Source organism: Schistocerca nitens, chromosome 6, assembly GCF_023898315.1.
Source record: "Schistocerca nitens isolate TAMUIC-IGC-003100 chromosome 6, iqSchNite1.1, whole genome shotgun sequence".
NCBI lineage: Eukaryota > Metazoa > Arthropoda > Insecta > Orthoptera > Acrididae > Schistocerca > Schistocerca nitens.
This window is the reverse complement of record NC_064619.1, coordinates 123,482,432-123,507,845: the sequence shown is the minus strand read 5'-3', so window position 1 is coordinate 123,507,845 and position 25,414 is coordinate 123,482,432. Positions and strand designations below refer to the sequence as shown.

The 25,414-nt window shown below is 40.1% G+C and overlaps 1 protein-coding gene across 1 annotated transcript in view; it reads right to left on the bottom strand.

Annotated features, from left to right (window-relative positions):
* The window catches only part of LOC126263224 (piezo-type mechanosensitive ion channel component), a 686,714-nt gene that overhangs the window by 432,019 nt on the left and 229,281 nt on the right, over positions 1-25,414 (bottom strand). The window contains exons 7-9 of the mRNA XM_049960308.1: positions 23,671-23,827; positions 13,634-13,702; positions 9,447-9,494 (exon numbers count right to left, since the gene is read on the bottom strand). Coding sequence (XP_049816265.1) covers positions 9,447-9,494; positions 13,634-13,702; positions 23,671-23,827 — 274 coding nt within the window. The remainder of the gene's footprint in view (positions 1-9,446; positions 9,495-13,633; positions 13,703-23,670; positions 23,828-25,414) is intronic.

Sequence of the window (25,414 nt, the reverse complement as noted above, 5' to 3'; positions counted from 1 at the left end):
CAAATGTGGTGCTAAAGAAGGATGTCACAGATGAGGTGGGTAGGTCAGATAACTGATGAAGAGGTATTGAATCAAACTGGGAGAAAAGAAATTTATAGCACAACTTCACGAACTGAAGGGATTAGTTGATAGGACACATCTTGGAGAACCAAGGAACAGGGGGTCTGGCAATGGAGGGAAGTGTTTGTGGATATGTGGAGAGAAGGATGGGGGAGGCAAGGGGGGCAAACGTTGTAGAGCACGAATAGACTTGACTACAATAAGCAAAATTTAAATAGATGTAGTGTGCAGTAGTTACGTAGAGATGAAGATGCTTGCACAGCATAGTATAGTGTGAGGAAATACATCAAACCAGTCTTTGGACTAATAACCACAGAAGCAGCAGCAAGTATAACAACATTTACTCATGAAAAGAAAAGATCTTTCACAGAGAATGCCTATATATACTTACAAACGGCATTCTCTGCTTCTGCGCTTATCCTCTTCCAAATGAGTCACAGAAAAAACATTCCTGGCAGGTAAGGATTCCATGTTTTGATCATTTTGTACTTGTCTTCACTCTTTATTTAAGGAAGTTTGGAAAACAGAAAAGAAATACAGCCAGACATCTGAGGGGAAATCACTCAGAGTACTGCCTACAAAAAGTCAAATTCCACACTCAGCACACAGTTTTAACCTGTCATAAGCTTCATTCTGTATTGTCTGTTGTATTACTGTAATTACTCAGTGAATGTTTAATGCCATAAATAAAAATGTGGTTTACAACAACAACAACTACTACTACTACTACTACTACTACTACTACTACTACTCCTCTCTCACTATAGTCTTCAGTCCAAAGACCAAGTTGATAAATCTCTCCACACCAGTCTACCCTGTGCAAGCCTCTTCATCTCTGCATAACTACTGCAACCTACATTGATTTGAACTTACTTACTGTATTCAGATTTGCTCCCCCAACAAAACTTTATTGATCATGCTTTTGCCAATTAATAAATTAACTATTTCTTGGTGCCTCAGGATGTGTCCTATACACCATCAGTTCAATTTGTGTCACTTCTCCATTCATTGTACTTACTTCTATATGTGTGGACATTATCTTTACACATTTATGTGCAAGTTTAATTTTTTCCTTCACGTTTGTGCTATTTGCAACATTAAAAGATTATGTCCAAATACTGTTTGTAAAGAATCCTCTTTGCAACTTTGCACCTTTTTTGGTGAAGTTGCGAAAGCATTAACAAATAAGATAAACTGTAGCGTCTACTGTGAATCACAATCAATTCTGCACATTGTGTTTTGCACTTTGTACAATTGCTAATTAAATTAAGTTTGGTATGTGCAATCGATAACATTTATTTGTACACAGTCAGAAGTTAATGTCTGTGAACATACACTACAGCTTTCATTTAGGCTATGGTAATATGATTTCAACAACTTGAAGTAAATACATCATAAACAACATCTGGAACATTATCAATCATACAATGCAAATACAAATTATTTACTTAAAAAACTGAGAAAAAGAATATTTCCACCAAGCTATTTTAATAATATTTTATTAAGCGCTCATAATGTCGTTTTTCAAATTTATCGACACTGTAGCACACACACAAGATCACTCAGTTGATAAAAAACAAATGGCACAAACTTTGTGAGGGAATGAGGATTTTTATCACATGAATGTGGCCAACCATTCCACAATAGCAGAAAAAACAGAAAAGATTAGAAGTTTAGAAGACAGCTATTTTAATAGTTTATTTCCTTCAGGCCACATGAGGAATTCAAAATCTTTTTAGAGGTTTTTCTCCCATTTAGGATTCGTTTCTGTTTACATGTATTCTAGCTAAACTTAATTTATTGACTTACAGGCAAAAACCTGTCTACAAGTCCTTCATTGTCAAAACTTACCGAAAATACAAAGACACAGAAAATGAGGCATACGAGATCTGTTCAAAAAATTCTGAAACTTTGTCCACAAATTTTTTTTACGCTTACCTTTTACTTACTGTGAACAGTCTCCTTCAAAATACTCTCCCCACAATTGATACACTGCTCCCAATGCCATTTTAACTTCCACAAGTGGTCTTGGTATGCCTCTTGCTGGATCGCATGAAGCACCACTTGTGAATTTTCTTTTATCTCCTCTATCGCAGCAAATCTTTGTCCTTTCAACTCAGAAATAAAAAAGTCCATAGGGGTCATATCTTGAGAGTATGGAGGATGATGCAGCATAGCGATTTTGTTTTTTTGTGCAACAGTCACGTACCAAAAGGAATGAATGTGTGGGTGCATTATCTTGATGCAAGAACCATGAATTCTGTCGCCACATTTCTGGCCGTTTCCTTCTCAAATTTTCTCACAGGAGCACAACACGTCCCAAAGGTACCATCAATTATCAGTTTTCCCTGTGGCACAAACTGATGATGAACTAATCCTTCAAAGTTGAAGAAAACTATCAGCATGGCTTTGACATTTGACCTGACCTGACGGACTTTTTTTGGTCTTGGAGAACTTTTCCCAACCCACTGTGAAGATTGAACCTTGATCTCAACATCATAACCATAGATCCACATCTCATCACCAGTTATGATTCTCTTAAGGAACATCTCATTCTCATTTGCACAATCCAAAACCTCTTCACAGATTCTGGTCTTGACCCATGAGCCCTGGTACAAACTTCACGGCAGTGCATTCTCAAATGCTGTGTCCGGATTTCTTGACATGATCCAACTGAAATGTTACATTCTTCTGCAGTCTCTCTAGCAGTCAGTCTTCATTTGGCTTGCACAGTTTCGCTGACATTTCTAACATGAGTGTCGTCGGTAGACATCGGAGGGCGTACTGAACAAGGGTCATCTTTTACTTCTGTCTGGCCACTTTTAATCTGTGTGAACCATTTGTAACACTGAGTACAGCTTAAACACTTATCAGCATAGGCTTTCTGCATCATTTGGTGTGTCTCTGTAATTGTTTTCTCGAGTTTAATGCAAAATTTAATGCAGACACATTATTCCTCTAACCCTGCCATCTCGAAATTCGCACACTGTGCAACACAATGTTCTACTCAAAACAGCACTGAATGATAACTGACATGACATACGGCAATAACACTTCTAGCAGTTAGACATTAAACACAGTCATGTGCAGGGTTGCCAACTGCATTTCGCTCCAACACCCTATTGGCACAAAATTACGAATATTCCAGAATTTTTTGAACTGAGCTCGTATGAGCAAAATTTTCTAAATAATTTTTTAGCCCATTACCAGAAAAATTAACTAAAATAGTAATATCACAGTAAATAGCAATAGAACATATTCAACTTTTGCAAAAGGTGTCACGGGAGTAAGTAAAGTAAGTTTCATTAAAGGTGCACCATTTGATGAATACCAATACTGTGAACTACATCCAACCTATCTATCTACAGCTAACTTCCCCCTTCTTCTGCATCTACATTCACTGTCACAGATTTACTTCCTCCATACCAGATAATCACTGCTGTGTCCTGATTGCTGAAGATGATGAACTTAAGTTTTGAACGTACAGCTCCAAAACAATGACTTAATGAGAGAGAAAACATTACTTCTGCCACCTGAATCTTGAACTTTCATTTCAATAAATAAATAAATACATAAATAAATAAAAAATAATTTACAGATCATAATAAACCTTAGCAATTCCTATTTCATCATCAAGATACTTACTTATGCAACTGGGAGCAGCTTACATCTGTTGAACACAGTTACGATGCTAATATTTTAGATCTAGACTAACCAATTATGGACAGTATAAATCATAGCATTTATACAGCATATAAGCTTGCACTATTCTAACAATTGAGAGTTACTATAAAATGAGTACTGTGGTGATAGAATGACAACAAAAGCAAAAGCATTACAAACATGCTATTAATAATACAGATTCCACCACCTTAACAGACTTAAAATTGAGAAAAACCTATTTTTGTCTTTTATTAAGTACTGAATGAAAAAGAGTTACACATTCACAAGTGTTAAATTATTTTGGAACAATATGTTTTAAAATTATGAATAACCCACAGTTAAATGCATTGATTAGATAGGTATCTTCAGAATTTCCTACAACAAAGCAACACATTGCTTGTCTCTTAAACGGTCATTTTTAGGACATCTTGTTTCTTACCCTAAAACAAAAGGTCGTTAGACAAAGTACAGACAGAGAATTTCAATTGGCAGAACAGGAAATACAGGAAATATCAGTAACATAAAAACAATTGGCTCTGTGCTAGTAGGACTCACGCACTGAGGGTTCTGTACAAACTTAATTAAATACACAGACAGTTCATCCATTCTGGGTATCGAGGACATCAATGATTTTTGCCTGCCGCCAACAGTGATACCAGCAAGATATCAGTCCTAGGGATTCCAAGACTTTTGGGAATATTTTAATCGCAAGCTTGAAGTTGGGTAACAAATGACAATTTTTTTTCATTGGACATAATTACAAAATAATAACTTTCAGATCTTTTCTTTTGGCTGTACTGTGAAGGCTTGCTTCTTTGAAAATTTCATTATTCTAGGTCAATGAGAAGCACCCTGTAGGCTTTGATCAATGTGTTTGAGAGTGTCAAAATATGATTGATTGATTGACTGATTGATGTGACATAAATGGCTGTGTATCTGTTGGTTGCTATAACGTCAAAGCTTACATTTACTCCACCACCAAGTGACTATAGACATTAGAATTCTACATAAATTTTGACTTGATACATTAGCCCATTCCTGAGGAAAAGGGGGTTAACAGATAGATTGATGGAAATGACTTTTTTAGAGATATTATAACAAATTCACAGTTTTAGGACTTTTTTCTTTTATTTGTACTTTGAAACCTTGCTTCCTGCTAAATTTCACGATTCTAGACCAATGGGAAGAATCCTACAAGTTTTGATGAGAGAGTTTGCGAGTATCAAAAAATGTGACATAAATCACTGTTATCTCTTGATTGCATTGACTTAGATGCTAACATTGATTACAACACCAAGGTGCCATAGCCCTTAGTATGCCACACATTTCAACTTGACATGTCTATCTGTTTCAGAGAAAAAAAATTTTCAAGAGTCGGACAGACAGTCAGACGGACGAACAGACAGACAGACAGACAGACAAAGTGATCCTACTGCTCTGGGTACACTTTTGTTATTATTATGTTTGTATGTTTGCTTCTAAAAGTCCTGTATTGTATACCGATACTCATGACATGCTCCACGCATTATTTAAGTACTGACAAATGAAGTGTTGTGGCTTAAACCATTTTAACCCTTATCCATGAAGATGGTCCATGACTGAAACTGGTCGATGTTTGGGTTTAAAATAAAAGAGGCTGATGGCAAAAATACATTTCATACAGTCCTATAAGAGTTCTATTTTTACTGATTGAGGTACAAAACCCTAGAAGTAGTAACAACTGAAGAAATCACTGAATTGGACACTGCTGCAAATATCTACTCAAATAACACCAATGACATGGTAGAGATCAGTTGCCTTTACATCCAAAATGGTATTGCAATGGTGACTGCAAAACGGCAACAGATGAAGAGTCACCACAATACTTATGAATCACAAACCCACTGAAAGATGTAATACATTGCACTGTAGCACTGTGCACTCCCCTCATACTGCAATGATCAACTCTGAAGTGCACTGTGCTCCCATCAGGAAATTGAAGAAATAACTTCAGCACATTCATTGCCACAAAAATGCAAATGAACTTCTCCTTAATCGTGACAACCCAAGGCCTTACACAAATCTGCGGACCCAAGCGAGCTCACAAAACCTCATTGGACTGTTCTTCCACATCCACCTTACAGCCCAGAACTCACACCTTCTGACTTATCTGTTTGGACCAATAAAAGATACACACTGTGGAAAGAAGTTTGTGGATGATGGGAAGTTACTGATGCAGCAAGATATTGCCTCCGACATTGATCAGTAGAGTGGTACTATGCAGGCATAGAGGCCCTTCTAGTAAGAGGCATAAGGCCATCACATGGAATGGAGATCATGTTCAAAAATAGGGTTTTGTAGCCAAAGAAGTGGGGAATAATATGATGTATTTGAAGACTTAAGAAAATCAAGCTGCTTTCAGAAAAAAAATGTGTTGCATTACTTACTGAATGGCCCTCATATATTTACACATTAGACTTTCTCCTACATTACTGATACTTGATTTTGTGTTTTGATAACTTGGTACTGATATGACCATATGTCCTGATCTTCCAGTTACTGCACTTCACTTCAATCTAGTCACTTTTCCTTTTAAATTCTCAAACCTACCTACCTGATTAAGGGAGCTAATGTTCTGTAGTTTGACACATAGAATGCTAGTTTTGTTTTTCCTTATTCTCCTTGGTAGTCCTCAGCTGGAGATTGGAATGGGGGACTATTTTACCTCAGGAATATTGCACTCAAAAAGATAACATCATCATTAACCCTCCTAGTACCACTATGACCCCTTAAGCACATTGGAAGTATACATCTCCCTTGTTTTCAAAGCTATTACTTTCAAAATATATGACTTTCTCCCTCTTAATCAACTGTCCTATGCAGGCATACAGTTCAAAGACATTCTGTTCAGTTTAATATTTACAACACATAATTTATCCACAGTTTTTTGCACTAGTATCACTGTGGGCAATATACACACAATCTAAATTTCTTTTTGTTTCTTGAATGTAAGATTTATAAATGTAGAATGGCTGCTACATAGAGCAGCTGTAATGCATGTTTTTGTGTTAGTTCATTAAAATATTGCCAATCTGTTCCATCTGAATTACTTGGGGTCTTTGTGATGCTAGTGGGACTCAGTGAAAGAAAAAAAAACCTGGTAGTGGGAGGATTGAGCAATACAGCAGACCTGCATGCCCTTGGGAAAAATAACAGCTGTTGTTGCTTTCAACCATCTGCAGTACCAGCATAGCTAGACCTTATTGGCTTGCGTTACAAGGTTGGGTCACTTAATCCTCCAGACTGTTACCCCTGTAATTAGTGAAGGGGCTGCTGTCTTCCTTCAGGAACCAGAGGTTGGTCTTGCCTCTCCATTAAAACACCTCCACTGTGATTAAACCCAATGTATAGCTTATCTGTATTAGTGAGGCATGTAAGCTCTCCAGCTAGGCAAGGTCTGTTGTTCATTAATAGTTACATAATCTTAACTCTTACTGTTACATGAAGGAAAAAATGACAATGGCCTTCACCACATACTAACATTACACTTAATAAAAATTCAAGACATGATAAACAGTAAACTTTAATATGAACAATGGAAACTCCAAGTTGGATTATCAAAAATATTAGGGAAAGGACAGACTGCTACAAAAATGAAACATTGAGTTGCGGACAGGCACGACCATCATCTCCAGCAGTTCAGATCAGAATGCAACTTCGTGCTGTATGAAAGTAGCAATCTGGAGTGGGCTGGGAAAGGGGGAGGGATAGCAGGAGATGTGCAAGGGGGGGGGGGGGGGGGGAAGCAGGAGTGCAGACAAGATTGCTGTCTGGTGCAGCATGCAGGGACTAGACAGAGACATGACAGACTACTAGGCTATGTGTCAGGAGGTTATGAGGCAGGAAGATGCGTGAGAAGGGGAGCGGACAGATGGAAAAAGAGAGGAGCAGGGAAGAGAAAAGACGGGCAGGTGCATTGGCACAGGATAACACATGATGATTGTGAGGGGACATGAATAGGCAGGAGATGATAGGGTGGTGTCGAGAGGGGGTGGGGGGGTGCACTGTTGGTGGAGGGTGTGGGGACAGCAGATTACCGTAGGTTGAGGCTAGGATAACTTAATGAGCGTACAATGTACCATTGTAAGGGCAACGCCCATGACTGCAGTTCAGAAAATATGGTGTTGGAGAGGAGATCCAGATGGCCCAGGATAGGAAGCAGCCACTGAAATCAAGCATTTTACATTCAGCTGCACACTGTGCCACAGTTTAGTCCACCATGCTCTTTGCCACATTTTGACAGTGGGCAGTCATCCTGGTGGGCAGCTAGATGGTATTCATAACAATATGAAAAGCTGTGCAGTGATTGCAGCAGAGGTGGTGTATGATATGGCTGCCTTCACAGGTGGGAAGGCTCTTGGGTAGTATGTCACTCATTTCAGAGCATGATCATAGGTAATCAAAGTCCTAGTAAAAGCTGCATTTCAGTTGTTCCAGTCAAGGGTGGTACTGGGTGATGAATGGGGCTCTCTTTTGTAGTGCTGGGGATTTGGGGGTGTGTAGGGAAATGGCATGGGAGATCTGTTCGCGGACTAGATCTGGGGGATAGTGACTGACTATGAATACCTTCAACACACTGGGCAAGGGAATCGTTGTCACTGCAGATATGCTGCTCCTGGACGACCAAGATGTGTAGGAGGGATTTTTTGGTTTGGAAGGGATGATAACTGTGGAAATAAAGGTACAGTTTGTGGTTGGTGGGTTTCATGTGGACAGAGATGTGGATGGAGCCATCAGAGCGGAGATGTTCAACGTCCAGGAAAGTCATACAGGGGGTTGAGGAGGGCCAGGTGAAGTGGATGGGAGGGAAGGTGTTGAGGTTGTGAAGGAATGAGGGTAGGGTGTCTTGGCTCTGAGTCCAGACTGTGAAGGTATCAATGAACCTGGAGCAAGGCAAAGGTCTGGGGTTTTCAGTCACTAGATGGCCCATAAACAGGCTGGCATAGGAAGGTACCAAGTGGCTGGCCATGATTGCCTTCCTTTCAAATGAAAAGTAGTAGTGTGCCACTCTCTGCCACACACCTACCCTTCTTCACTTATCTGCCTAATTCCTTTTCCACTCCCCATTTCGCCCGAGCCCTCCCTCCCCACAGCCTATCAACGCTGCACCTCACAGCCTTGTCATGCCACAGTCTAGTCCCTGTGCACTCCGCCAGACAGTGCTTTTCTCTCTCCTCACACCCTGCTTCCAGATTGCTGCTTTTGTTCAGTGCAGCAGTTGCATTAAGGCCCAAGCAGCCAGAGATAGCAGTCATAAGTGTGTGGGGTTTACTTGCTTGTGTGAATGTGTGTGTATGTTTTCTTTTCAGAAGAATTCTTTGCCCGACTGCTCAACATTTAACAGTATTTTTAACATACATTTTGTTGTGCCTGTTCTGCAGCTCAATGTGTCATCTTTACAGTGAGGTGTGCTATCCTTTTCCCAATATTGAGATACACATAAATTACTTTGAGAACAAGTACCAATTATCAGAACAAGTGTACAGTGTGTGTGTGTGTGTGTGTGTGTGTGTGTGTGTGTGTGTGTGTCAACAGCAAAATTGTAAATATAATGATACCACATAAATAAGCATCATTATTATTATTATTATTATTATTATTATTATTATTATTATTATTATATTACACTGATGTACTAGGAATTAATAATTCTATAAAGAAATATTCAATTATTTAATACATACGGGAGTATTTTCTCTAAAGCCGACACTCTCATCGTCTTCAATTTCAACCTAAAAATCATCAGAAACAGGAACACATCTAAGTTAACAAATACCCAAGGAAAATCAGCTTTCATTTGTGCTCATGAAATGGTAGAAGTACTTATTAATTAATTAAAAATTAGTGCATGCTCTATGTTTTGCAAATATCATGTAAAAAATTAAAGTACTGACACAAAAGCTTCATGCAAAAATAAAGTAGTCATTTTTAATCAGTTTAACTACAATTCACTTGTATCCAACTTAACAGAATACAAATTACAATTGTTACAGTTACTGAGAGTTAAACATTATGGACTTTAATACTTGTTACTGGTAACAATAATGCATTTTGCACCTACTGTAAAGTTTCTCTCATCACAAAGTCAGGCATGACTTACACATTGTGATCAATACTTGAAAACAATATTCTAATTATAACTCAGAATTTAAAAATAAAACTGTACAGCAATATAACAAAAGCAAAGAAGCACAGACAGCACATTTCACAAGCAACAGCCAATAAAGAAACAGTGTTATGTTAGTAGCAAAGTTACATACTCGGACTTTCCGAGTAGCTGACCTCCACCTGTTAGTAGGACTGCGAGCTAATCTCTTCTGTGAAAGCCTGACTGATATCTGGCGTGACAGAGGAGCACTGCCATCCATGCTAAGATAATCTTCACTACCTTTAGTCTGAAATGGCAGGTATTGGCGATTAAAGCTTATCTAGCATGTGAACTGCAGACGGTTTTTGAGAAACACACAGTATGTCCATTTTCAAATGATTCTAAAGATACACTTGTATCACACCTGATATGGCACAAAACATTACAAGACATTTAAACATTTACACCATGAGACAAATTTCTTGAGCATGTAACATGAGATACCAGACAAGTAAAAGAAAAAACCCGTTTCAATATCATAAGGAAATTTGTCATTTTTATTTCAACTGAAATACCAACATTTTATGTCACATCTTTTCCTGTCTTCACTGGAGCACTATTTTCAACCACATTTTCCATAAATCTATCAAATGTTCAACAAATCACCTCTAGTCGTCTAGACTCTTGGGCAATACAAGGACAATTTACTCTATAAGAAAGGAGGTAAAGGGGGAAATAACTATATCTTCAGGTATAAAATTCACTTACCTTATCTTTGATCTCAGTTTTCTTTTTGAAGAAGGATGTCTCTTTCCCCCCCCCCCCCCCCCCCCCCATACATACAGAAAAGAACATTCTTATACAAACAAAAGACACAGAACAACTTAGGTAACTGATTGAAGATGTAGCATAATGTGAAATTCCCTTCTTTTGCTATACTTTTTTTTCACATCAAACTATAGCTTGGGCTTTCTACTGGTGTAATGGTTTAATTCTTACTAGCTCTCTATCGTACATGTTCATGACATGAAGTTTGCACATGCATGATGTTCTTTACTAGTATCTAACAATCCCAACAAGCATTTTCTTAAATCCACACTTTCTCATCAGGAAGACATGACCAAACATTTGGGGAAAGGAAATTGGAACATTTCTCAGCAGCAGTGCATACTTTGGTGCACTTGTCATCCCAAAGGATTCTGCTTCATTTTTCCAGCAGTGTTTCCCACTTAATTTGATTTGTGACTAAAGAGACACTATTACAATAAAGGAAATTCCAGAATGTCTAAAATAAACAAAAATGAGGAAAGGCAACTACCAATCTGTAGCTATTTCAGTGTAGTTCATACAGAAACATTTAACATAACAGAGACGTTTTAGTTTCTGAGCTATCACTCTTTTTCTAGTTTAAGTTCATGTTTTCAGACACATTCTGTAATGTTTTTCTATGTTGCATGCATCAACCTGCTATGGGTGAGTGGTTGCCTGCCTTCATTTTTGCTTTCCAAAAATGACATCCTCGTATAAATGTGCACACACTGTAGGTCAAAAAAGAACATAAGGAGTCATAACTAGAGTTGCATTTTTAGACACTTATAAGTCATTAATAGTAAACAATTGTGATAAAATGATTTGCTTTGTTGAAACTGTCTCTGTCACCTCAGTTAGTTCTCCCTTGAATTGTGGTTTTCATGTCAATTTTTTTGTATCATATCTCTTTTGTTTATTTGTTATCTACTACTACAATTCTTGTTATCAGGTTTGCTTATTAAGAATTCACTGTAACACTTACTCTTGGTAATCACTGAATTTTTTCTTTCCTTTATCATATTACATATTTTCATACCTCCAGAGTATATTACACTCACTTTCACATTTTCTATGGTCTATACTACTGAAGACTCCTTACAAGTACAAAATGAGTTTTCACATCATCCGAACATATGTGATATATTTTGTTAAAAGTAACTCCTTATGTACCCCACAAACTATTCAGATGAGCAAAGTTTTCTCTATTAGATATCTCAGTCAGTTACAAGGAATTTTGAATTTGTAATTATTATTTTGGATTTACAGTGTGTTACACACAGAAGCAATGACAAAAATAACACTTTATGTTTCACAACTTATTTCTGGCAGTCTTTCAAAAATTTAACCATGATCTGCACTAACATTAAAGAGATCCAAACAAGCAATTTAAAAAGTTGTTAATAATTAGAGAAAACTAATGAGAAGAAAAACTATCACTTTATACATAATACAACACAGAAATAAACTTGAAACCACAGCAGCCTGAAACCACACAAGCATATAATTTCCATTTCAGGAAGTACTGTACCGAGGAAAGTAAGACTTTACAATGAGATGAAGCATAACATCGTAAGAGACCCAAAACAAAGAATTAACATGGAACTCGGCTAACTCGGCATGTGAGGAAGGGCAAAATCTGGCATTTAAAAGCAATCTTAACATTCAGAGAGAGAAAAAATTGTAGAAAATGGAAAATCCCAGGTTATCAGAATAGACAGTGGACAGAAGACTGCAATATACGCTACAGGGGACAAGTAGCAATGGGCACTGTGTTAAAAGAGGCTTATGTCAGTGTTTAAGAAAATTTCAGACATTATGGAACTGATTCTCATGTTAACTAAAATTGCTTGACAGTGGACTACTATATGTCGTGTGCCAACAGGTCTTTTACCATTTCATTTCTATTGGGATTTGTTTTGAATATGTTTAACCACAATCACTACTGGCTAGACCACAATTCTGTTACAGACTTATTATTACGAATGCCTTAGCTGCACTCTATCTCTGCACTTTTCACTGTTCTCTGACATTTCTTAATAACACAAGCAGTAAGGTGTAAGAGAAAAAGAAATAGGACTGAATTTGGAACCTGTTGGACAATAAGTTAAAGCACCACACAAACAAATAAAAAAAGTTTATTAGTGAAAGGGGCACCTGACCTTATATTATGTGAAAAAGATGGAAGTACACAGGAGGAAAAAAAAATGTGGCATCAGACACTGAATCCATAAGACAATGTGTTGTAAAGAAGTGTCAGTGTAGGTTTCTTTTTTCCTGGTGACAGGTGAACTAACTAATGCAGTATCTCTGCTACACTGAACACAGACCAATGTCACAAAGAACATACAACCCATGTTTTGAAGCCTGTGTCCCTCAAAATGAGATGCAGGACTAACAATTATGCTACACATACCGAAAAGAGTAACTCAAAATGAAATTACAAGCAAATATAAATAGGAAAAAATATCCACTCACTAGATTGCAGCAGATCAGCAGACACAGGTTTGAATACAATCTGTTCTATTGCAGTTGCGTAACAAGATTATTTTTCTATTATCATTTGCATATACAGCTTTTTAGTGTTACAAAGACCATTATAAGCCACAGTAGGTTATCACTCAAGAAACAAATGAGTCAATATCTGAAGACAAAAGCACCCAAAATTTAAGCTACTTTTGGATTAGCAGCAATGGATAACTTTAGCAATACTGGAATGACAACACTCAACTTGGTGATTTTCTTACAATTATTTTAAAGTATTACACCCCTTATAAACAAATAGTTACAAAACTGCTTTAAAAATGTACAGAATACCTCCCAAACAGAGAACACACATTATTATACAGGTATGGATGGTCATACAGCAGTTTTATCAACCCTATGAGGGCAAAGCAAGCAGGATGAAGCAGTTGTTCTCTGTTCACAACAGTGACAACAGTAACAGGTCTTGTTCTCAGTTTTATTTCAGCTTACCTCTGGACGGCTGATCTGTGTTCTGCTCCCACTGATGACAGAGTATTCATTGCTTTCTAGAGAAACTTCCTGGAACAGCATATATATGACCATCAATATGTTCAAAACAGCCAAATCACTCAAGTCCAGCAAGAGGAATAGTGATTTTTCTGGTACAGAGAAGTAACTTGAGGGTAATATCTCAAATTACAAGTTTAAGGAAGGTCCTTGCACACTGGGCAATAACAGAAATCACTGGTGTTAGCACATGCATTTAAGCTTTGGTGTGTTGCAGGACTCTTGTACGGCCACAGAGCAAATACTTGAATTTGAAACTGATGCACTACTTAGATTCTGCAGTCAATAATATTGTTGACAGCAAACACTGTTGCCGATTCATACTATTTCCTGAGTATGTCTGGTTTAGCTGATGGCCGTTAGACAATACAGAACAGCATTTAAATTTGAAACCATACAGCCACAGTAAATGAGTATAGTGATTGTGTGATAGAAATGTAACAAAATTTGATAACAATGCCAAGAAAATAAAGTAGGTGACGAAAATCCAGCACAAGAAGTACTGTACACTGCATCTCATTTTAGGGTATAACATGAAATTTCATTTCCCAGACACACAATTATCAAGAAACCTTATTGAGGGGAAATACTGCACTTAGATGGAAATTATTTACTCCCACTGAACTGGAGACAAACATCTTGAGTTATTTTCCACTGTTTTCACATGGACAAAATGTTTACTAGGATAGAGTTTTAAGAAAAACAGCAGAAATTAAAAACAGTCATGATACAGAGAATATGCTGTGTAATTATGCATAGAAATGAATTTGTCTACAAAACGTACTAAGGATACAGGAAGCAAGTGCATTCCCATAATGCTGGAGAGGTATAAAGACATATGATGCCAAATGTGTTGATTCATCCCATGCAAGTTCATTGGGTAGAATGGAGTTACACACATGGATATTCTTTCTTCAGTCATCCTTATATTTTTCTTCTGCCTTCACGAAAATATTTCTTATCTCCTCCTCATGTATCCATATCATCCAATGATTAATGTTACCTTCTCAAATCCCTATGCTCATGGTAAAACATCAGTTCACTGGTTGTTAACCTTGTGATGATAATGTAGTGCATGTATCCGTTATTTCAGTACCCCTAATAACACAACTGAAGGTATACTACTGATGTAAGAACTGAATGGGGTAGTCAGCACATTTCAAATGAAATTTGTGATACACCAAACCCTTTCCAATAATTAAACAATGGAAAGTCTAGGAAGGAATAACATTAATATGAAAGGGACCCACAAACAGATAAATGGAAAAATTTAAGATCAGCTTAATAAGAGCTTCAAAATAATATGTGAAGCCGACTAAATGTATGCACCTGTGGCATCGAAAAGTACAAATGACATATCTCCACCATCGCAAGTTCTTTGACTCTGTTAACCTAATGGCCCATGCCATCTTGCTTGTTCAGTTGGCTGTATGACTTGTTGTAATGAAATATACTGAGTCTTACAAAAATGAGTCTGTTTCCTTGGGCTACAACCCAACTGAAATCCCACAGTGGTGAGCCGATTAAGAATTCGCACACTGTTTCCTCGTAGTGCAAGTATTTTTGCGTCTACCGCGACGGCTTTGTTTACGCCTTCATTCGTTCCACTTGGACATGCATCCCGCTGTGCAGCAGGTGGATATCAAAGCTCCTGCACCTACATTGGGACATTTTGTTGCTTCACCACCATCTGGATTACACGGCATGTTTCCTGCAGTTTCATCACCCCAACACTTTCGCCACTAGACAGTGCAGCATGTGACTGCAGACTCAGGCTTTGCTTCTCCAACGAGTGTGCATTGGTACGTGCATTTTGAAAACAGTAACGAGGAGAGCAAAGTTCCTGCATTTCGTCAAGCTGACACAGATTCTGCATTTCGTGCACAAAATATGTATCAGATGCCGGCCACCCGGGCGACTGCTACAGCAGTGCCGTGTGCAATCTCACCTTTGTTAGGCAGACCAAGTGTACCGATTGTACTCCCACGATGCCCGACTGCTTTACCACTTCATAGGTTTACAAAGTGGACAATGCACAGTGTATATGACGAACATTTCCAGGCCAGTTTCCGCCCCCAGTGACTGTTTGGTCCCACAGTGCACTATATAGGCCTCCACCTAATATGAACAATGTGGCGCATAGTGATACTAACTGTGGTTTCCGCCCTTCCAAACATGCCCTGGCTCATCATGTTGATAGCCCGGTGGGAATATTTTACTGTGCTGCAACGCTTACGTCAGCTCTTCCACCCCCTCCCCCCCACCAATCAAGTAAACTAGCAGGAGGTTTCAGCTGCAGCTGTTCATCCACTCGCTTTTCACATGGCACCGGCCATGCCTTCTGTGTCAGACTTCTGTGCCGCAAATGTTGCATCGGACAGTTCTACAGTATCATTTCCTAGTGCTTCAGTGCCATTCTCATCTGCTCCGACGGACTGCTCACTCGCACTCTACGCAGTGCCATCTGTGTCGACAGTGCTGGTCCAGCATCCATGTCATACAAGTGATACGAGGGACTCGTATACAGAATTAACTGCACCTCGTCACCACCACCGGATCACTTACCAACCCTACCTCCACTATCCGAGGACAACTCAGCAATGTGGTTTGTACTAGTGGAGAACTCGTTTGAACTGTACTGCGTCACCGATGACAATTCAAAATTCCCATGTCTCATGACTCAACTGCATGGGCACACAGACCTGATCTGCGACCTACTTCTGACACCACCAGTAACTTTGAAGTACGATTTTGCAAAACAGACTATAATCAAGTGCCTCTCGTGTTCCCCACAAGATGTTATTCTGTGAATACTGTACAAGGAACATCTCAGCAACAGCACCCCATCCCAGCTTAAGCACTGGCTACGCTTCCTGGTCAGCAAGCTGATGATGCCAGACGAAACCCTGTGGTCTGTGTGTTTATCAAAACTGCCTACAGATCTCCAGGTTAACCTCCTCCCCCATGCCCTGGAATCCATCGGTTTGCTTCGGAGGACGGCTGACCAAGTCTATTCACTCACATACCAACGCTACTAACAGGAGCTCACACAACAGGCCGGCAGTCCTGCACTGGTAGCTCGCCCAGCCACAGGCAGGGGCAGGGGCGGTGTACAAACATGAACACATAGAGGATTATCGGCCACCTCCTCTCACAATGTACCCTCACCATATTCAGCGATGACGCAAGAAATTGCCACCCCCCATGCAAGTATCTGAAAAACCAATAGTCCAATAAGCACCAACTCGTGCTACATTCCATCCACACCTCTGGCCCATCAAACAGCCGTCTTTACATCAAAGACTATTCTTCGAGTCGCAACTTCCTCATGGACACCAGCACTGACATCATAGTCATACCTAAATCGATGGTCACAGCCCCCCTCACAGGCACACACTCTCTCCTGTGAGCCATGTACTCATCTACACTTCAGACCTGCGGTTCCATCATGATTCAACTCTGCCTCTCTTATGGCTTCTCCCTCCCCTGTATCTTCCACGTGGCGGACATAGCAGAATTGATCCTGGGAATCAACTTTTTATCACACCACCACCTGTCGCCAAATGTTGTTCGAAGTTCTCTGTTTCACCACACCTCTAACTCTGATATCCCGTGTGACCACGCTCCACCAAGTGCTCCGAGTGTAAACACAAACTGTCATCCAGGATGGTGTAAACATAACAAAAATGTAACTTTTTCACTGCCATTCCCCTCTTGAGCAGACAACTATACCGCATCCAAGCCATGTGTCCCTAATAAATCAACTGACACCATGCCCCGCCACACACAGTCATCAAACATTTGGTTTCCACCATCATGAATGGCACTGTCCATCACATCATCACATCCGAGGGCCCACCTATTCACCACAAGGCTCACCGCCTTAACCCACTCAAGTTACGCTCAGCTCGCCAGCAAATACATGAACTTCTTGAAGAGGGAATTTTACAGCCATCCGATAGTAACTGGTCGTCACCCATACACATCACCCCTAAACAGGACAGCTCCTTTCATATGTGTGGCGATTACATATGCTTGAACACTGGAACTGTGATGGAGAATTATCCTATACCAAACATTTCCAACTTCAATTACCTTCTCGCGGGTGCTACAATTTTCAGCGTACTGGATTGCAAACGCGCTTATCACCAAATCCCAGTAGCACCCCCAAGACATTTCGTAAATAGTGATTATCACCCCCATCAGGTTGTACGAGTACCATTTCATGCCATTCGGGTTAAAAAACACTGCCCAGATGTAGCAATTATTTATTGACTCTCTCTTGCTCCAGTTCGACTTTGTTTTATATATCTTGACAATATCCTGATCTTCGGCAAATCCGCGCAAGATCACAAATGCCACATCACAACAGTAAAGGAAACTCCCTCATCTTGGGGTACACAGTCTCAGCCGCCAGAATCAATCTTATCCATGCCATTCCCTATCACACAGAAAGAGCTCTGTGGTTCCTGGGAACAATAAACTACTTCCATCGTCATTTACCTGCAGCAGCCGACACCCAGGCCGCCCCACCAACGCCCTCGCTGGCAAGCAAACTTCAGGGACGCATCCCATTCCATGGACAGATCCAATGCGCACAGCCTTCCTGGCCCTGAAAGACTCTCTTGCATGAGCCATCACCCTCACTCATCCAATCTGGGATGCTGAGCTCTTCACCATCACGGATGCCAGTTGTTCTGTGGTAGGTGTGGCCCTTCAATAATGCCACAATATGTAGTCATGCCACTTCAGTTCTTTTCGAAGAAACTTTCATGCACCCAATAAAAATACTCAGCCTTCGACCGCGAACTTTTAGCAGTTTATGAGGCAGTGAAACACTTCTGCCCCGACGTCGAGGCCCAACCTTTCGACATCCTGATCAACCATAAACAAGTAGCAGATGCCATACACACCCCCCTCTCACCCTCCCCCTCCCCCTGTCACTTTTGGCATTTATATTTCATCTCTCCATTCTCCATTGACGTCCGCCATATCAAAGGCACTGACAACATCACTGCAAATTTCCTTTCCCGCATTAGCACCATCTCAATGATTGTTGACCTTTCCGACCTCGAGTCCCTACAGAACAAGGACGAGGATACACAGCAACTTCTCAACAGCAGCTCCACTTCGCTGTCTTTCATTAAAGCAAAATTTGCCAGTGTCTGAGAGGAAGTCTGATGCAACTCCTCCACTGGCACCCTACGACCCCCCTCATCCCCACCTCCCTCCACTGTTCAGTGTTTGACACACTACATTGTCTAGCACACACTGGAATTAAATCATCGACATGCCTTGTGTCTAAACGATTTGTGTGGTGAGACATGAAGCGCAATTGTCAGACCTGGGCCCAGAACTGCATCAGCGGCGCAACAAAGTCATCAGGCACACTGTTCCACCTCTCCGCAAATTTGACATTCCATCTGGCCTCTTTCGCCACATACACCAGGACCTCATCAGTCCCCTGTGACCTCTCTGACAGGAAATCACAAATCCAATCACATATGCAACTGGAACAGGAAAGAGAGGTAATGACAGTGGCACATAAAGTGCCCTCTGCCACACACCCTTGGGTGGCTTGCAGAGTATAAATGTAGATGTAGGTGTAGATAACTGAGACGATATTCCGTAAGCACGCAATTTCACTATGAGCTGCTTGTGTGGTACAGCATCAAGAGCCTTCCGGAAATCCAGAAATACAGAATCGATCAAAGTTCGAATGATGCCAGCCGATCACGTGGGGGACACAGTCCCTCCCCGTACCGCTCCATCCTCATGTGCAGGCCAACACGTCATCCATCCACACCACATACAGCAGTTCCACGTTGACCCTCACTGCCAGACACAGTCCCCCTCCTGGGAGGGAGGGGGGGGGGGGAGGGGGGGCTGTGTGGCTTTCATAGGTATGAATGACACATCTCCACTACAGCAAGTTCTTTGACTCTTTTAACCTAATGGCCCAAGCCATCTTGCTTGTTCAGCTGGCTGTATGACTTCTTTTAATGTGGGCATCTGTAATGGAATATACCGAGTCTTAGAGAAATGAGTGTGTTTCCTTGGGCTACAACCCAACTGAAATCCCACAGACCAATGGAATAGCACATCGACAACACCACTCATTGAGGCATTTATAAACAGACAGTTTTTTCTTTGAATTTATGGAACAATAGTTTGAAATTTGAATCAGTCTACCAGTCTAATGATATTGAGCCAAATTGAGAGTATCCTTTTAAAATCAGAGCTTGAGTGAGATAAGTAACACAAATTCCTTTCACATCAGCACGTAATGTTCTTGTGTGAAAAACCTAATCAGAATTAAGACAAAAAAAGAACACTTGTATGCCACACAGGAGAATCGAAAATGCACGAGACCCTGAATCTAGCACAGGCTCTGCACAAGTATTTTTAATGCTATTATGTTTGGTGTGTGTATTTTATTCATGTTATTAAAAAGGTTTTCTGATGCATAATTCAACACAGCCCACAGTTTGTAGACAAGTTTTGTTCTGCATTTTGCCTTATTCAGCATTTCAAAATAATTTGAAAATAGTAGCCACATAGTCCAGGCTCCACAAAATACCCAGAAACAATAAGTGACTTGGACGATTGCTTTGAGATAATGTGGGTACAGATTTTCAGAACAGGAGAACAACTATTTTCTCAAAACATCTAGACAAACTTTTATGCGCTTTTATGCACTAACTGGCTTGTAGATCAGTTTTACAATTCAGAAAGCACCCTATAATAAACTACTGAAATTGCGTCAGCACACCTGACAATATGGTGATGTTACAAAACTTCCCTCAGCAGATATAATTTATCATGAAATACACATCTTTCCACTTCTCTCCTCCTGCTAATTAGTGCTCACTTCTCAAAGCGATTTTATTCCATGACCTATCTCTATTACACTGTTCAATCTTGTTCTATGCATACCAACATCTATAAAAATATTATTCACATTTATTTTAATATCTTGTATATACACTCCTGGAAATTGAAATAAGAACACCGTGAATTCATTGTCCCAGGAAGGGGAAACTTTATTGACACATTCCTGGGGTCAGATACATCACATGATCACACTGACAGAACCACAGGCACATAGACACAGGCAACAGAGCATGCACAATGTCGGCACTAGTACAGTGTATATCCACCTTTCGCAGCAATGCAGGCTGCTATTCTCCCATGGAGACGATCGTAGAGATGCTGGATGTAGTCCTGTGGAACGGCTTGCCATGCCATTTCCACCTGGCGCCTCAGTGGGACCAGCGTTCGTGCTGGATGTGCAGACCGCGTGAGACGACGCTTCATCCAGTCCCAAACATGCTCAATGGGGGACAGATCCGGAGATCTTGCTGGCCAGGGTAGTTGACTTACACCTTCTAGAGCACGCTGGGTGGCACGGGATACATGCGGACGTGCATTGTCCTGTTGGAACAGCAAGTTCCCTCGCCGGTCTAGGAATGGTAGAACGATGGGTTCGATGACGGTTTGGATGTACCGTGCACTATTCAGTGTCCCCTCGACGATCACCAGTGGTGTACGGCCAGTGTAGGAGATCGCTCCCCACACCATGATGCCGGGTGTTGGCCCTGTGTGCCTCGGTCGTATGCAGTCCTGATTGCGGCGCTCACCTGCACGGCGCCAAACACGCATACGACCATGATTGGCACCAAGGCAGAAGCGACTCTCATCGCTGAAGACGACACGTCTCCATTCGTCCCTCCATTCACGCCTGTCGCGACACCGCTGGAGGCGGGCTGCACGATGTTGGGGCGTGAGCGGAAGACGGCCTAACGGTGTGCGAGACCGTAGCCCAGCTTCATGGAGACGGTTGCGAATGGTCCTCGCCGATACCCCAGGAGCAACAGTGTCCCTAATTTGCTGGGAAGTGGTGGTGCGGTCCCCTACGGCACTGCGTAGGATCCTACGGTCTTGGCGTGCATCCGTGCATCGCTGCGGTCCGGTCCCAGGTCGACGGGCACGTGCACCTTCCGCCGACCACTGGCGACAACATCGATGTACTGTGGAGACCTCACGCCCCACGTGTTGAGCAATTCGGCGGTACGTCCACCCGGCCTCCCGCATGCCCACTATACGCCCTCGCTCAAAGTCCGTCAACTGCACATACGGTTCACGTCCACGCTGTCGCGGCATGCTACCAGTGTTAAAGACTGCGATGGAGCTCCGTATGCCACGGCAAACTGGCTGACACTGACGGCGGCGGTGCACAAATGCTGCGCAGCTAGCGCCATTCGACGGCCAACACCGCGGGTCCTGGTGTGTCCGCTGTGCCGTGCGTGTGATCATTGCTTGTACAGCCCTCTCGCAGTGTCCGGAGCAAGTATGGTGGGTCTGACACACCGGTGTCAATGTGTTCTTTTTTCCATTTCCAGGAGTGTATTATTGGAGAGGAAAACACCAATTCTGCTAAATATGTTGACAAGGCAATGAAATTTAGTTATCTATATGATCAAAATTAGCTTATCTTATATGCCACATGTAAAATGTCAACATTACTAACAATTCATTACAGCTGTGTTCATAGAAATGCTGCTCCAATTCATTGTTTGTGAGTATAGAGCTATGAAGACAGATGACAGATTTTGAACTCCATATAGACTCTGGCACATATACCCTGAGTGCTGCATTATCCTACAGTCAGACTCTCCAATTCATTTCATTAATGTATTCCTAAATACAGAAACATATACAATAAGTTAAAATTCTTTACTTTAAAATACAGCAGAGTGCAAGTAACGGACACTGCCAACAACATACTATAAAGGACTGCATTTAACTACAGATTACTAAGCAACTGCATAACATCGATGGGCTACAACGCATTCTAATATACAACTGTAAGTGTTTTCATCACACCAATTATGACATCCTCTATTAGGAAGGAAACTGTTCTTTTATTTTTTTATATTTATCACAACACAATCACGTGAGAATTTCACAATGCCATAATCAGTTTCAGTGAGCCAGTGGTCATCTTCAGACTAAAGGCATATGCTACACATGGTTTCTTTTTGCACTACTGCAACAAAAACTACTTGCAGCATGTGCCTTATATCTGAAGATGACCACTGGCTTGTTGAAAGCAGATGACATGGTGAAATGCTCATATAATTGTCTCATGAAAAATATAAAAAATAAAAGAATGTAATCAGCGAATCACTTAATCTCCATGACAGTATGTCACTTTCTCTAAAGGAGGGAATCTGACAGCAGACTCTGATCATTCTGCTTCATGTGTGCATAATTACTTCAGATTAACCTAAGAATACGGTAATGTCATCCACAAATGGTAGCAGGCTTAGTGTGTACCTCATCAATCCTGTACACCAGTGGTAGAAGCCACAGTTATTGTCATCAAGGAAGAGGAGTTATAAATCACAACTGATGAGAGCAGAATGGAACAATACACTAATGACACACCCACTCCCACAAAGGCAGTGCATATTCTCTAACTGAAGTGCTATAAAACACACACAAGTTACAAAAAGCAACCTCTGCAGGAACACAAACCACTTCCACCAAGGCTAAATTAAATAAACCTTCACCAAAAAGAACTTGAGAGTATTATTTTAAATATTATCATCTGTCATTACTATATGAAATTTATGAGCCAAATGTGCTAAAGGGTAGTCTTCAAAGTCTGTTACTATAAATTAGGCTGTAATTTTCTAATCACTACTGTGGCTAAATAAACTGCTAGCTGACTAACAAATATAGCAGCACTTCCCTATGTCTAAGAATAAAATCCACTACACAGAAATAAATGACTTCCAAGATAGACCAAATGTGAGTAGTCTACCAACTATTCAAACCAGAGATTACTTTCAATCAATTAACACAACCACATACCTTCATTAGCATTTAATCATTTTATGGGTTAATTGTCAGCCTGTTAATGCATATCAGGCATTTAACTTAGAGCAACAGAGATGGTTTGGGAACATACTTACATGTGGCATGAAGAGAAGCCTGGCTTCAAGAGACAGGACATAGTACAACCAAAACAGAACAGCAGGATTAAGAAAATTTGTCCAGTCTGCATCAATGTACCACGTATCACCTGGATCCAAGCAATTTGTATGGACAAGTGATTTTAGTCCCAGGTACCTGTTAATTGAACATAATATGTCAAAAGTAAGATGTTTCTTCATTTTGAGCAGTTTTACATGAAATTTGTGTTGTCCAATAAATAACAGTTGAATTGATAACAGTAAGTACAAGTAAATTGTACAAAATAGATCCACTGTATAATTAGATAAGTTGCAAAGATAATAAATAATTAATTGCAGAGATGCTGACTCAGTTTTTCAGGCCAATAAATGAACAATTACTATACGAGTATAATGTAGTTTGTTCATAAGAAGCCCTTAGAGTTTATTTAATAACAGAGGCTGTCATTTTCTTTATAATAATGCACACGTTCCTTCAAATTTAAGAAGATTGTGATTTTATCTTTTTTCTGTCATTCCTTAGTTGTTTCAAAATTCATTGAAATGTTATTCTGTCCTTTTAACTAAATGAAAGGCAGTTTGTTTTTTCCCATACACATTTTGCTGCTTTTCTTTGTGAAGCTTCTTCAGTGGCCTGTAACACATGTTTGATTTATGTGTGTAATGAGTGTGTTGCACACTAGTCACAACTATGTTGCTATATCATATTATCAATTGTTTTCCTCTTGTTTTTCAGATTAGAAAAAACTTTCACAGTACAAGTTTCATGAGGTTAAATTATCACTCGGAATGTACGATTTCTGAAGATGTTAATTGATATGTGTTGTCCTGGAGATGTATTTAGATGGTCTGCATACTCCAGATGGCTGATTTTCAATGTTTTTTTCACCAAATAAATGTGGTTGAAATAATGTCGAAAATCGGCAGACTGACTAGATATCTCCAGGATAACATACATGGATTAACAACATCACAAGCCAGAGCAATTCTAGAAGTCAGTCAAGCGTGGTGGGGAGACTGGGTTTGGGGAATGGAATATAGCTTAATAAAAGGAGAGGTAGGGTCCTCCACCGACAAAATGGTAAAATTTGGTGTTGCTTAAAGTAGTTTTTGGTAGCTGTTTTTCAGTTCAGGGTAAAAAATGTGTATTAATTAATCATAAGACGCCCATTTTAAGTTAAATGATATTTTATTGATTTAACTAGTAAGCTATTTGCTGCTCTTATTCTTTTGTTAAAATGTGTTTGAAATACATTGCAACCTATATTTCTACATTGGAGTAATATATTCACCGATTTCTGATGTCATTTTATCCAGTATAATATGATACTCCATTGTGGGGGGGCTGTAGCCCCCATAGACCCCCCACCCCCATTGCCACCACCCCTGATCAGAAGTCTTAAGTAAAACCAAATGATAATTTAACCTTACAAAACTTGTGCTGCAAAGTTGTTTCTAATGTGAAAAACAACAGAATAACAAGTGAGAATATTAATCAACTTTGCTTCTATAAGGAATTGTTGTGCACAGCAACTATAAGGAAAGACAGGTACACAGCAACCAATCGCAATCCCATTAGTTTTTATTACTAGTGTATATTTAGATTTGGGCTACAAACAGCTGTCTATAGTGCTACAACACACGGAAATTACAGAATCAGAATTAATTTACTTTACATAGAGCAATAAGTAAAACAGCAAGTTATCCAATAGCAGCTACCCATTCTGATCAACATACTGTTTGA